The following is a 15114-nucleotide window of genomic DNA, read 5'->3' on the forward strand; positions in this document are numbered from 1 at the left end:
ATGAACGGATTTGTGAAATATTTTTGAGTTGAAGTCGGCAGGAAGTGGAAAGGGCTTGGATATGTGGTTTAAAGGAGAGATCAGCGTCAAGGATAACCCCGAGGCAGCGAGCTTGTGGGACTGGGGAGAGTGGGCAGCCATTTACTGTAATGGATAGGTTCGTTGGGGGGGTCACGTGAGATGGGGGAAAGATGATGAATTCTGTTTTGTCCATGTTAAGTTTCAGAAATCTAGCGGAGAAGAAGGATGAAATAGTGGACACTGGACAGACATTGAGGGATTCTGGTTAGTAGGGAGGTGATATCTGGTCCAGAGATGTAGATCTGTGTGTCATCAGCGTAGAGGTGATACTGAAAGCTATGAGATTCTATGAGCTGTCCCAGGCCAAAGGTGTAAATGGAGCAGAGCAGGGGCCCAAGGACTGAACCTTGTGGGACTCCGACAGATAGGGGGCGAGGTGAGGAGGTGGTGTGTGAGTGGGAGACGCCGAATGTCCGGTCTGTTAGGTATGATGAGATCCAGGATAGGGCCAAGTCTGTGATGCCAAGGGATGAGAGGGTCTGTAATAATAGGGAATGGTCCACTGTGTCAAAGGCAGCCGACAGGTCGAGGAGGAGGAGAACAGAGTAGTGTCGCTTGCTCTTGGCGGTTAAGAGGTCATTGGTGACCTTCTTATAAACAGAAATCTGGGTGGAGTACGTGTTGCAGTACGTTCCTTAGGCCAGGATCACACATGCGAGAAATACGACCGAGTCTCGCATGTTAATACCCAGCACTGCAGCCTGCACTCCGGAGCGGAGCATGCGGCTCCATGTTTTGCTATGCGGCCGCATGCTCCGCTTCTGAGTGCAGGCGGCAGTGCCGGGTATTAACATGTGAGACTTGGACATATTTCTCGCATGTGTGATCCCGGCCTTACTCACTTTTGCTTCAAGAGCCCTTATTACCTCCCCGTCCATAGGACCGGATCCGGCTACAAAAAAGACAGAAGACCTTGGGTCCGTGTTAACAGGTCAGACTTTACTGTGCAATTCATTTACACATGGCTGCAGCGTACAAATTAAGAAAAGTCTCTTTTTAGTGGTTTCCTTGGTTTTGTACTCCATCAGTCCTTGTCCCCGTCCTGAGACCCACCATCTTCACCCCACTCCGCCACCTGGGTGACATCTTCCTCATCAGGGAGACAAAGGCATGACTCTCTATGCCTCTTCTGGACCTTAGGCCCAAGAGTGTCCCAGCATCCAGACATGGCAGGAGATGAGCCCTCATTCTTCTAGGAAACTTGCACTCACTGAACTCTTTCTTCTCTGCTTCACCTTCACTGCATTAGAACCTGCTAACTCTGCTATGTTTTTCCTTGCTCTTTACTCTACCCAGTACTTGCACTTACTGAGTCTTTGACTCTAACTAACTGAAACCTGGAAAACATTTTCTACAAAAAACTGGTCCAACCCCTCCCAAACTGTGGGCTAATCCCAACCCTATTAAGTATCTAATCCCTAGTGTATTACAAACTGCATCCCTATCTACTGTATGGTTCCCATAGTGGACCGACCTCCCGCATTCCCAGGGATGACCTCAGGCATAGCCTATAGGAGAACCGAACACACAACACCACCCGTAGAGATAACATGACTTTTATCACAAACATAACATTATTATATAAAACTTCACACAATATCCTAACAACCTCATTATTGCCATCTTCATCATCCCAGCCTTCCCCCTAGAAACTTTTGGTGAGAATCTGATGCTGCATATTTTTACTGCAACAAAATTGTAGCATGTTACAGTTCCCCCCAAAAAATGGATGATATTCATAGAAATCCCATGCTCACTGTGCTTCTTTTTTACCCTAAGTAAACTGACCTGCGGAGCCTGACTCAAATCCGCAACATGATAGTGTCTCTTGCGATAACACTGAGTATTCTGTGCATGCATGCATGCTTTTAGTGGGTTTCCATTGTGGATTTGAATCAAAAACATATACAACCCCTGGCAAAAATGATGGAATCACCGGCCTTGGAGGATGTTCATTCAGTTGTTTAATTTTGTAGAAAAAAAGCAGATCATAGACATGGCACAAAACTAAAGTCATTTCAAATGGCAACTTCCTGGCTTTAAGAAACACTAAAAGAAATCAAGACCAAAAAATGTGGTAGTCAGTAATGGTTACTTTTTTAACTAAGCATAGGGGAAAAATTATGGAATCATTCAATTCTGAAATAAAAATTATGGAATCACCCTGTAAATTGTCATACCCAAAAATAACACCAGCATCAAATTAGATCTGCTCGTTAGTCTGCATCTAAAAAGTAGTGATCACACCTTGGTGAGCTGTTGCACCAAGTGGGCTGACATGAATCATGGCTCCAACACTAGAGATGTCAATTAAAACAAAGGAGAGGATTATCAAACTCTTAAAAGAGGGTAAATCATCACGCAATGTTGCAAAAGATGTTGGTTGTTCACAGTCAGTTGTGTCTAAAATCCAGACCAAATACAAACAACATGGGAAGGTTGTTAAAGGCAAACATACTGGTAGACAAAGGAAGACATCAAAACATCAAAAGCAGAAACTTAAAGCAATATGTCTCCAAAACAGGAAATGCACAACAAAACAAATGAGGAACAAATGGGTGGAAACTGGAGTCAACGTCTGTGACCGAAATGTAAGAAACCGCCTAAAGGAAATGGGATTTACATACAGAAAAGCTAAACGAAAGCCATCATTAACACCTAAACAGAAAAAAACAAGGTTACAGTGGGCTAAGGAAAAGCAATCGTGGACTGGGGATGACTGGATGAAAGTCATATTCAGTGATGAATCGCGAATCTGCATTGGCCAAGGTGATGATGCTGGAACTTTTGTTTGGTGCCATTCCAATGAGATTTATAAAGATGACTGCCTGAAGAGAACATGCAAATTTCCACAGTCATTGATGATATGGGGCTGCATGTCAGGTAAATGCACTGGGGAGATGGCTGTCATTACATCTTCAATAAATGCACAAGTTTATGTTGATATTTTGGACACTTTTCTTATCCCATCTATTGAAAGGATGTTTGGGGATGATGAAATCATTTTTCAAGATGATAATGCATCCTGCCATAGAGCAAAAACTGTGAAAACATTCCTTGAAAAAAGACACATAAGGTCAATGTCATGGCCTGCAAATAGTCAGGATCTCAATCCAATTGAAAATCTTTGGTGGAAGTTGAAGAAAATTGCCAATGACAAGGTCCAACCTGCAAAGCTGATCTGGCAACAGCAGAGAAAGTTGGAGCCAGATTGATGAAGAGTACTGTGTGACACTCATTAAGTCCATGCCTCAGAGACTGCAAGCTGTTATAAAAGCCAGAGGTGGGGCAACAAAATACTAGTGATGTTTGGAGTGTATTTTTGTTTGTTTGTTTTTCATGATTCCATCATTTTTTCCTCAGAATTGAGTGACTCCACAATTTTTTCCTATGCTTGGTTAAAAAAAAGTAACCATTACTGACCACCGCATTATTTGTTCTTGATTTCTTTTAGTGTTTCTTAAAGCCAGAAAGTTGCCATTTGAAATTACTTTAGTTTTGCGCCATGTCTGTGATCTGCTTTTTTTCTATAAAATTAAACAACTGAATTAACATCCTCCAAGGCCATCATTTTTGCCAGGGGTTGTATAATCTGTACCTAAGTATATCGATAAAATTTTGTCAAAGCCAAATACCAAGAAGTATCAAATACAAAGCATCTTTATTTAAAGCATGACACACCGAAAAGAGACAATAACCGGAGTAAAAAATGCAATAAAAATGCATGTAAAAAAAGCGCACTCAAAAACGGTATGAAAAAACAAAAGTATCCTAATTAACTTAATAGGTGCAGAAATTCTGCAACACCAAAAACTCACCAAAAGCTCATTGTGGGAACATAGTCTAAGAGGCTGTTTTCTGACACAGCAAAAATACGCAGTGCCAAAAACTCAATAAAATCCCATCATGGGCACACAGCCTTAGATTGGAGAGGCAGCGCACATCCTTGACCATTGCTTCAATAGTTCTTTATGGGGCTCAAGAGTAGGGATGAGAGGACCCTGGTTTTGGTACTCGACCCAAACTTTATTCCAAAGATTGGTTTGTGTACCAGAGTTGAACCAGAACCTGAACCCCATAGAAGACAATCAGGACTTGAACTTTTGAGCAGTAAAATTCTCTTTCTCTCTTTTTCTCCTCTTCCCCCTGAACTCCAAACACTGCAAAGGCCTCCCAGGAAAAGCACCGGACGCTAACTGTCCAGTATGAGCCTCCACCTTTTAAGTTCGGGTTCGCTCATCTCTACTCAAGAGAGCTACACTCGGCTTTTCCCTGCAGCTCATAGAGTAAGAATGGAGCAGTAGTCGGGTATCTGACCTGCCACTCCATTATGTAACTGGGATAAAAATTCCAAACCCCCACCGATCAACCCACCTATTCTGTGGTTAAGCACACACTGGACAACCCTTAGAAAATGATTAAGGGCATTCATTCCATTGATGTCCCCAACTTTCTTTACAGCATACAGTATAAATGATAAATAGATTTATGAAAATTGTCTAAATGATGAACAGTTTCTGTTGCCAATAGCAACCAATAACAGCACAACTAACAATATGTCTAAGGCGTCTGAGAAATGAAAGCTGGGCTCTGATAGGTTGCTATGGACAACACAAACTTTTCTTCTTTTTTAGTTTAAACAATTTTAATAACTGAGTCCTAAAATGTTAAAAGCAGAAAACAAAAAGTGGACTTAAAAAGACTCTTTTCCCAATAATGGAGCAGGAGCCAATCATCTGACAAAAGAGCAAAATACTCGTTTGTCAGGTGAAATCACTTTTAAAATTGCTTAAAAATGATCATTCTCGGCAGCACATCATCCCATGTAAATAATATGTGCTGCTGAGAATAATGACAACCTATGGACATGCGTTTGCTTTGTGCACATAGGGAGCGCAGTTAGTCGGCCTATTTATGCAATTGACGATCTGCAAACATGTAGCTGATCGCCAGTTATTTTCGGCCATAGGTCATGATTCAGTATAAACCAAGCTATACAGGGGTCGACTAGTCTAGTTGCAAACATGCAAAGTCATTTTAATAAGTTTTATATGATCCATGATCCCCTTCACTTAAATGGATGGAAAAAAGACTATTGAAATAATTGGGATAATAAAGGTTTCGATCGATCATTTAAATACTGAAATGAAAAGGAATCTGCCATCAAATTCATTCTGCCCGAACCACAGGCAGCATAAGGATTGGTATGCGGATTTGTCCGCACTGTTTTTGCAAAATCCGCAGGTAAACCGCACTACGGATTTGCCGCGGATTTACCGCGGTTTTTGTGCGGATTCCACCTGCGGTTTTACACCTTCGGATTCCTATTGAGGAGCAGGTGTAAACCGCTGCAGAATCCGCACAAAGAATTGACATGCTGCTGAAAAAACACCTCTGCGTTTCCGCGCGTTTTTTTCCACACCATGTGCACTGCGGATTTTGTTTTCCATAGGTTTACATGGTACTGTACAACGCATGAAAAACAGCAGCAGATCCGCAGCGTCAAATCCGCAACGTGTGCACATAGCGTGAATCTGACACAGTGACGACGTGATTGCATCCAGGAATGTTTTACTCTGTAACACTGCAGTGTTTTACAGTAGACACACTTTATAAAACTGGCCAAGACTACAGCCCCAATACATCAAAGTGTATACGCTAGAAATTTGGAATAAAACACTTTGGAAAGGCGGTAAATTTTTAAGCAACGCAATATTTTCTTGTTGTTTTCAGTTTGCCAAAATTTGGAGCAGGACAGGGCATGGTGACACACTCAACTAATTTATGGCAAGTTGTGGCTTACCTTTTGCCACAGATATTACTCCAATGATGTTAGTAAAGGTACCGTCACATTAAGCGACACTGCAGCGATATAGACAACGATGCTGATCGCTGCAGCGTCGCTGTTTCGTCATTGTGTGGTCGCTGGAGAGCTGTCACACAGACAGCCCTCCAGCGACCAACGATGCCGAAGTCCCCGGGTAACCAGGGTAAACATCGGGTTACTAAGCGCAGGGCCACGCTTAGTAACCCGATGTTTACCCTGGTTACCAGTGTAAATGTAAAAAAAACAAACACTACATACTTACATTCTGGTGTCTGTCGCGTTCCCCGGCGTCCGCTTCCCTGCACTGTGTAAGCGCCGGCCGTAAAGCAGAGCGGTGACGTCACCGCTGTGCTCTGCTTTACGGCTGGCACTGACACAGTGCAGGGAAGCGGACGCCGGGGGACGCCACAGACACCGGAATGTAAGTATGTAGTGTTTGTCTTTTTTTACATTTACAATGGTAACCAGGGTAAATATCGGGTTACTAAGCGCGGCCCTGCGCTTAGTAACCCGATGTTTACCCTGGTTACCAGTGAAGACATCCCTGAATCAGCGTCACACACGCCAACTCAGCGATGTCAGTGGGTGATCCAGCGACGAAATAAGGTGCTGGCCTTCTAGCTCCGACCAACGATGTCACAGCAGGATCCTGATCGCTGCTGCGTGTCAAACACAACGATATCGCTATCCAGGACGCTGCAACATCACGGATCGCTATCGTTATCGTTGTTAAGTTGTTCAGTGTGAAGGTACCTTAAGATTTGTGGCGAGGCGTATGGAGGCACACACCACTTTTAAGATGCTCCCGATTAATGAACAGGTGTGTGCCTCTTAATGAACTCCTAAAATGCCTCAGACTGAACCACGCTCCTTCATCAAGACTGGGGTAAACAATGCCTGCCTTAATAAATCGAGGCCTATGTGCCTCGGCTGACTAGTCAGAGGTAGGTCCTTAGCCGGCTTCTCCCTTCCCCGATCCCTTTGACTGATAAGTCTCTCACTGTCAAAGACTTGCCAGTCAATCGAAGCAGGGCAGGGAGAAGCCAGTTAATCAGAGCAGGGCAGGGAGAAGCTGGTCAATCAGAGCAGGGCAGGAAGAAGCCAGTTAACCGGAGCAGGACAGGGAGAAGCCAATCAACCAGTGCAGGGCAGGGAGAAGCCAGTCAACTGAACAGGGCAGGGAGAAGCCAGTCAACTGGAGCAGGGTAGGGAGAAGCCAGTCAACTGGAGCAGGACAGGGAGAAGCCAGTCAACTGGAGCAGGACAGGGAGAAACCAGTCAACTGGAGCAGGGTATGGAGAAGCCAGTCAACTGGAGCAGGGTATGGAGAAGCCAGTCAACTAGAGCAGGGCAGGAAGAAGCCAGTTAACTGGAGCAGGGTAGGGGGAAGCCAGTCAACTGGAGCAGGACAGGGAGAAGCCAGTTAACTGGAGCAGGGTAGGGAGAAGCCAATCAACTGGAGCAGGACAGGGAGAAACCAGTCAACTGGAGCAGGGTAGGGAGAAGCCAGTCAACTGGAGCAGGGTATGGAGAAGCCAGTCAACTGGAGCAGGGCAGGAAGAAGCCAGTCAACTGGAGCAGGGTAGAGAGAAGCCAGTCAGCTGGAGCAGGGTAGGGAAAAGCCAGTCAGCTGGAGCAGGGTAGGGAGAAGCCAGTCAACTGGAGCAGGGTAGGGAGAAACCAGTAAACTGGAGTAGGGTATGGAGAAGCCAGTCAACTGGAGTAGGGTAGGGAGAAGCCAGTCAACTGGAGCAGGACAGGGAGAAACCAGTAAACTGGAGTAGGGTATGGAGAAGCCAGTCAACTGGAGCAGGACAGGGAGAAGCCAGTTAACTGGAGCAGGGTAGGGAGAAGCCAGTCAACTGGAGCAGGACAGGGAGAAACAAGTCAACTGAAGCAGGGTATGGAGAAGCCAGTCAACTGGAGCAAGACAGGGAGAAGCCAGTCAACTGGAGCAGGACACGGAGAAACCAGTCAACTGGAGCAGGGTAGGGAGAAGCCAGTCAACTGGAGCAAGGTATGGAGAAGCCAGTCAACTGGAGCAGGGTAGGGAGAAGCCAGTCAACTGGAGCAGGGCAGGGAGAAGCCAGTCAACCAGAGAAGGGCAGGGAGATGCTAATCAGTGACCACATCAAAATAGTCAGCTCTGTGGTTCAGGCAGCATGAATCTGATGACAGGTTTCCTTTAAAGACATTTTTCCATTTGACATTCCATTAAATTAGTTTTTCTGCTTCAACTTTTTTTTTTGTAACTAATGTATGGTGGCCTCACCAAAAATGATAAAATCATCTGTTACTTATCCTCCCCATGTAGACGGCAGAAGCCAATGAACCAAGTGATTGGTTGCAGCGCTGTAGTCTTGACGACACCACTGTAGCCTATACGCAATTATGGGAACAGCAGCAGACATGTGTTGATCCTTCCACTTTGAAGTAAAGTCAGACCACATTTGCACAGAAAAAATGTAACATATTCCAATCCATGAGAGCTGCTACAATGTATCACTACCACTGATGTAATTTGTTATTATTATTATATATTTTGATTTATATTTATTATTCTGGATTGACACATAGCATTTAGGTCTAGATTTTTTTTTCTTTCATACGCTGATGATTAAAACCACTATAGCCAGATGTTTGCTTGTAGATAATATGCATTTTCTGTTGTGTTTCCAGAGCACAACATGCCCTGAGACAGGTATTTTTTTTAGATGTTTTGCACCAAAAGAAACGTTAACTTTAACAAACTCTGCTTCCAAAAACTGCAGTGTGACCTTTGCTGCAGTTTTTATGACTTTTGCAGTGTGTTTTTCAAGCAGACCAAACAAACTGCGAGCGCAGAGGGCCTTAATGAACTTCTCCTGACCACAGTGTAAATATCACACCGCAGCTATTTTCACACAAGGTAAATTTTTTGCAAAAAATTCGACAACAGAAAATCTTGTTTTCTGCAGTACGGTTTTTATGTGCACATATTTTGCCAAACCCCATTCAGATGTATAGAATGTCTGCAAATGGTTCCATTTAGGGCTCATTCAGATAATATAATTATATGTAAATGTGCTGTCCTGGTGAAAATCGGAAATCTCGCATTGATCCTGTATCGATGTGGAAAAAATCACAGCATACACATTTCTATTTCAGATTTCGGATGAGACTCATCTATTCAAGTCTATGGGGACGCCAAAAAACTAGGATTCTTTACAGATCATACATTTTGCATCCAAATGTTTCGGATACATTGCAATTATTAACTTAAGAACTGTATTTGGCCATGTAAATAGTATTTACTGCTGATATGTAAAAACGGATGTAATAAACAGATGACCAATGACATACAGATGGCACAGAAATTAGAATTCCACACCTGCGCTTTCTACGAAACATGTTTGCAGAAAAATGTACAAAGACTTGCCTCGCAGTTGTTAATATTTCCATGATTTTTGTGGAATAATATTCTGGATATTTCATTTATTTGCACTTATTTTTCTCATAGTCCTTTTTATAAGCACTACAAAATTACATGAAAGTGTATATACTGTGCAATATAACAATAAACTACATCAAAAGTGCCAAGAAAAATACTTATAAACACCTATAATACTTTTAAAATCTGGCATTTTATTCTAAGCTTCCACTATGAGCATTCAGTGTGTTTTTGATGTTGCAGATTTTCTGCACCAATAAGCTGAATGGTTTTTCATTGCATGTTTAGTGCATTTCTAATATGCATTTTTATCTTGTTTTTATTATGCTGCTTTTGTCTCAGTTTGTCTCAGTTTGGACATTTTGCTCCTGTTTAAAATAAATCTGCCTCATTTTGGATACCTCCTTCCACTTGGCTGTGACAAAACTTTCTTGGTAAAGTCAAATGTGGGTTTCATGTGTTTTTAGTACGCTTTATGTGCAGAAACATACTAAAAACCTGTATGTAAATACCTATATATATATTTTACCTGTGAATTTTCCACATCTATTCAAGTCTAAGGGGACAATCCACAAATAAAACATATATTTACCGCAACAGGTATTGATCTGTTATAGATTTCATATACGCACCATCGGTCAGTTTACGCTGTGTAAATAAAAACCACAGTGGGCATGAGATTACTAAAAATCCTATACGCTTTGCTGAAACTGTAAGATGCCGGGCTTTTTAAATAAAGCCCCAAATATTTATATGGGGAATTTACCCTTAAAATATTTATTTTTTTATTGTATTTTAAAAAGCCTGAAAAGAGGATAGTGTGAACAACTACATTACATTGGGCAGGTTTTTATTATTCATTCATTCATTCCTCTATTCATTTTGTGTGGCTGTGTGTTGAATCCTGAAAATAAGCTAATGCAAATATAGATTATTATCTATTATAGCACCATGTGAAAGGATGATAGAGGTATTATATATATATATATATATATATATATATATATATATATATATATATATATATGTATATATATATATATATATATATATATATATATATATATATATATACCCCTTTCATAAGTAAAGCTTCATGGAATAAATGGTGCTATAATAACTATATATATTTGCATTAGCTGACTTTCATGAGTGTGATATGTGTGTATGTATATGTGTATGTGTGTATATATATATATATATATATATATATATATATATATATACTACTTTTTTGTGCTGTTCTTCTTTTATATATATATATATATATATATATATATATATATATATATATATATATATATATATATATATGATTCTGATAATATAAACATTTATTGGACATAATATCCTACTACAGGACAGTGTTGGGCAGGAATAGTATTCTGAGCTTAGTGTATACAATTATACATATATACACTTGACATATGTTTGCATATGCCTATAAACCTGTCCATGAAACAGTAAAATGAAATACTTTATGATCTGTGTCCATGTTTGCAGTGGGCAAAATGTCATTTGAAATTCTTGCAGTATAGTAAAGTGGGCTTGGCTGCCTGTAAAGTAGAAGAATGAAGCTGGTTGCTTTGCAATGTGAAGTCAGTCCACCCAGGTTCTCTTGGGATTTTTAAATAAACTTACACATAGGTATTTCCTTACAGCACCTTCCTATTTCTTACCTAAATACAATGCACAACTGTAAGAAACTAGAAGCTCCTTAGTGAAAAAAATATATAATAATTAAAAAAAATGTAAATTTACCTTGGGATTCTGAAACTGTGGATTTTGTAAAGATCTGTGGGTTTCTTTGTTTTGTTCTAACGAAATATATGTTTATCAGTTTGAGTTGAAACGATGTGTAAGCTGTAAGCACACAGAGATAGTAGAAAAATACAACTGGTGTGAAAACTCAGACTGGCTGACTCTTGAGCAAAGTAAATGTTAAGGGATTTGCAAACGAAATCCTTTAAGATAAGTGACAGAAGACGCAGCCTTTCCAGGACTGAACACAATGGAACGAGCTGATACTTTCTGCTTAATGAGGGTATTGTGGAAGATTCTGCTGATTTGTTGATTACAAGTTGATGAAGTGTCCAAAATCAGATCCAGTAAAACACATTCAACTAATATCCATCCATCAATAGATCCATCTGACTATCTAACATCGAAAATGTACATTTTTCTTATTAAATTGCATTATTTTGTATTAAAATGCATTGGATTTGTAACTAAACATTACCCAGAATTATAACTTTTTGGCAGTGCAGAAAAATCCATATATAATATTGACAGATCGATCATTTGTATGAACACGTTACTGAGTCATTAGAACATTTGTCATTTATGTATCATTTACTTTTCATTTATAATAGCATTTCCCTAACATGTAAAAGCTGAAATAATTATTCCAAGTAATAACATATTTGATATAAAACCTAATCATAATTTGAGGGGTGGAGGTTTCGTTTGTCTTTTTTGTCTTTGGAATGCTGCTGGATATAAATTGTGTGTTTGCACAACCTCTTGACTCCAGCAGTTACATGGCGATAAGGTTAATTTTTAATTCAACTGTGATGTTGCATTGTGTAAAGAGAAGCTTTATTTACATAGAGGGGAATAAAAAACTCAGGAAAACTCCGAACTTGTACTTTTCGGATTGTGCAGAGATAGAAGAGCAGAGAAAGGGTGAAACTGCTACCTGGGTGCTGGGAGGACCGTGCGGTGGCACAACACCCGGCGGCACAGGGGCTGCTCATGGCTGCGCTCACAACCTGCTAGTTTGTATCATTCTTACCTGGTCATTCATGGATTTGGGATCCACAGTTACTTTTGGTCATTTCTTTCAGAGAGTAAAATGAAATGTAATTCCTTATTATTTCTATAGTAGACAGACAAACAGCTAGATAGATAAACTATAGATGTTAGATAGATAGATAGATAGATAGATAGATAGATAGATAGATAGATAGGTAGATAGATAGATAGATAGATAGATAGATAGATAGATAGATAGATAGATAGACTATAGATGATAGATAGATAGATGATAGCTAGTTAGATAAACTATATATGATTGATAGATAAATGATAGATAGATAGATGATAGATGATAGATAGATAGATAGATAGATAGATAAACTATAGATGATAGATAGATGATAGCTAGTTAGATAAACTATAGATGATAGATAGATAGATAGATAGATAGATAGATAGATAGATAGATAGATAAACTATAGATGATAGATAGATAGATAGATAGATAGATAGATAGATAGATAGATAGATAGACTATAGATGATTGATAGATAAATGATAGATAGATGATAGATAAGAAGATCAAAGCCACACAAGCTAAAAAAAAAATAGTTGTGATCCCAGCCCAAAGTTTGCAACCCACCAAACTATAAAATAGAGAATTCCCAAAAAAATCTGTCAGCACTCAATACCTGATTTCAGTAAATTAGCTATTTTATTGACCAGTGTGTCAAGCTAGTCAAAGGCTTAGTTGAGCCAAAATGTTGTCAGTCACCTGTTCACATGGGCCCGTAAAATATGTACTTTACTTTTTGGAATCAGGGATGTGCTGCCAGATATTTCCTGATTGGATAGATAGCTAGCTAGATAGGTAGATAGATGAATAAAAGGAGGAAAGGAGGCTGCACTCCATAGAATAGGGCAAAAAACTTGAGATGTATTAGCCCATCTGGCTGTGGCAACGTTTTGGTCCTATCATTGAACCTCTTTATTCTTATATTGGAATGAACAAATTGGGTAAATGTCCACAAATCTTTGTACCTATCACGGTTTGAATAGCACTTTTGGGCTGTTCTACTGAGTTGTTATTATATAGATAGATGATAGATAGATAGATAGATAGATAGATAGATAGATAGATAGATAGATAGATAGATAATACTCCATATAGTTTTGGTACTTGGTGTTTTCTATATATATGAGATAGATAGATATGGGATAGATAGCATGTAAGGCACAGAGCTGTTCTGGTGCCACTTCCCACCTCCATTACTAGGCAGCGCTGGGGTGTAGTGACCCGGGTGCTGTATACGGGGGGTGCTGTATACAGGGCGGTGCTGTATACAGGGGGTGCTGTATACAGGGGGGTGCTGTATACAGGGCGGTGCTGTATACAGGCGGTGCTGTATACAGGGGGTGCTGTATACAGGGCGGTGCTGCGGAGGAGGCGGCTGCCCCCAGCTCTGAGCATTGACCCCTATAGATGGATCCCTCACGGACAGCGCTGATCCCTGCAGACACCTCTCTGCCGATCGTCCTTCTCTGGGAGTTATCGGGCGATCGTCCCCCAGCACCATCTGCACTCATAGATCAGGCTGTTACCCCACTGTTCAGCTGTGTCGCGGTCGTTCCTGTTTCTGGTAAATGTGAGTGAGGGGCTCTGTGGCCCCCGGGGAATTGGTCCCCAGCTTTACCAGAGCTCATCACTCACACAGTGACATTGAGCACTGCCATGCTACATAACCGGGGAAGATCCTGAGACTGGCGAGAGGCCGATCTCCGGTGCTTGCAGATATTAGTATTGCAGTATCCGATCTTTCTGCATTGCTCTCTGTTATCAGCCTCTGTGTGACCAGTATGCAGCCCGTATCCCCAGCGCTGACCGCCTGCAGGGTGGCACATGTCTGTGGACGGACGCTATGGGGCTGGCAGGCAGCGGGGTCTGACCGTGCCGGGCGCAGCTCTGAGAGGAGCAGGAATGTGCGGCTGCAGACAGAACACCGGCAGCGGAGCAGGGGGAGGAGCCGCGGTGACAGGCGCCCCGCCCCCCGCGCCTCACACGGGTGACAGCACAGGCACCGCGCACAGTGGCCGGCGGCGCTGGAGGTGCGGGGAGGTCCGTCCTGCTCCACACACCGCACAGGTGACCGCCCGGAGACCCGCACACATGGAGCAGCTGTAGACCCGCACATGTGCAGCCCCGGAGCTCACACCCTGACTGCGCCGCTCACCAGCACCGACCGCGGGACAGCCGCACTCTGCCATGCTGCCCAAAGTGGAGTCCGAAGCTCTGGGACTGTCCCGGGCACACGGAGAGCAGGGGCAGATGCCGGACAGCATGCAGGGTAAGTGCCGGGAGAAGGCGGTCATGTCAGCACCATGCATGTATATATGTGCCTGTATATATGTGCACTGCTGGTACATAGCACCGGGCGCAGCCTGCTGGGGACACAACCTATAGCGCGGAATACATATACACATGTGCGGCGCAGAGACCGCGCTTCATGGAGCGTCCCCCAGCTGTGGGCTTATAGTGTGCAGGGAGCTGTGTGACTGTGTGTGGGCACAGCAAGAAGTAGAGGCCCGTGTAATGGGTCTGCATACAGATACTGGGGTGTATAGGTGCATCACACCTGTGTGCCAGTGTGTATGGGTATAAAAGTCTGTGTGTGTGTGTGTGTTCCCAAGAAACAGCTGATGCGTTTATGTAGATGTGTGTGATGTATGTGTATACCTATATATAGAGAGTGTTTGCTTTTATATATGTGTGTGTGTGTGTGTATATATATATATATATATATATATGTGTACATATATATGTACATTTCCATATATACATATATCTATATATGCATGTGTATATGTATATATATATATATATACAGTGTATGTTATATGTGTATGCACTTGTGTGTATTATATATGTATAGATATTATACACTATATATATATACACACACTGGTGTATGTGTATTTCTATGTCTATGTACATGTGAGCGTCTCCTACAATGGCCACATG

At 41.8% G+C, this 15114-nt stretch overlaps 1 protein-coding gene across 2 annotated transcripts in view; it reads left to right on the forward strand.

Moving 5' to 3' along the window:
• The window catches only part of NR5A2 (nuclear receptor subfamily 5 group A member 2), a 236120-nt gene that overhangs the window by 65763 nt on the left and 155243 nt on the right, over nt 1–15114 (forward strand). The window contains exon 1 of one of the 2 annotated variants that reach the window (XM_077276229.1): nt 14117–14440. The exons of the other annotated variant lie outside the window; for it this stretch is intronic. Within the exon in view, the coding sequence (XP_077132344.1) occupies nt 14359–14440 (82 nt within the window). The 5' untranslated portion in view covers nt 14117–14358. Of the gene's footprint in view, nt 1–14116; nt 14441–15114 lie in introns of those variants that run through there. 2 annotated transcript variants of the gene reach the window in all.

The sequence above is a fragment of the Ranitomeya variabilis genome, chromosome 8 (genome assembly GCF_051348905.1).
Source record: "Ranitomeya variabilis isolate aRanVar5 chromosome 8, aRanVar5.hap1, whole genome shotgun sequence".
Classification (NCBI taxonomy): domain Eukaryota; kingdom Metazoa; phylum Chordata; class Amphibia; order Anura; family Dendrobatidae; genus Ranitomeya; species Ranitomeya variabilis.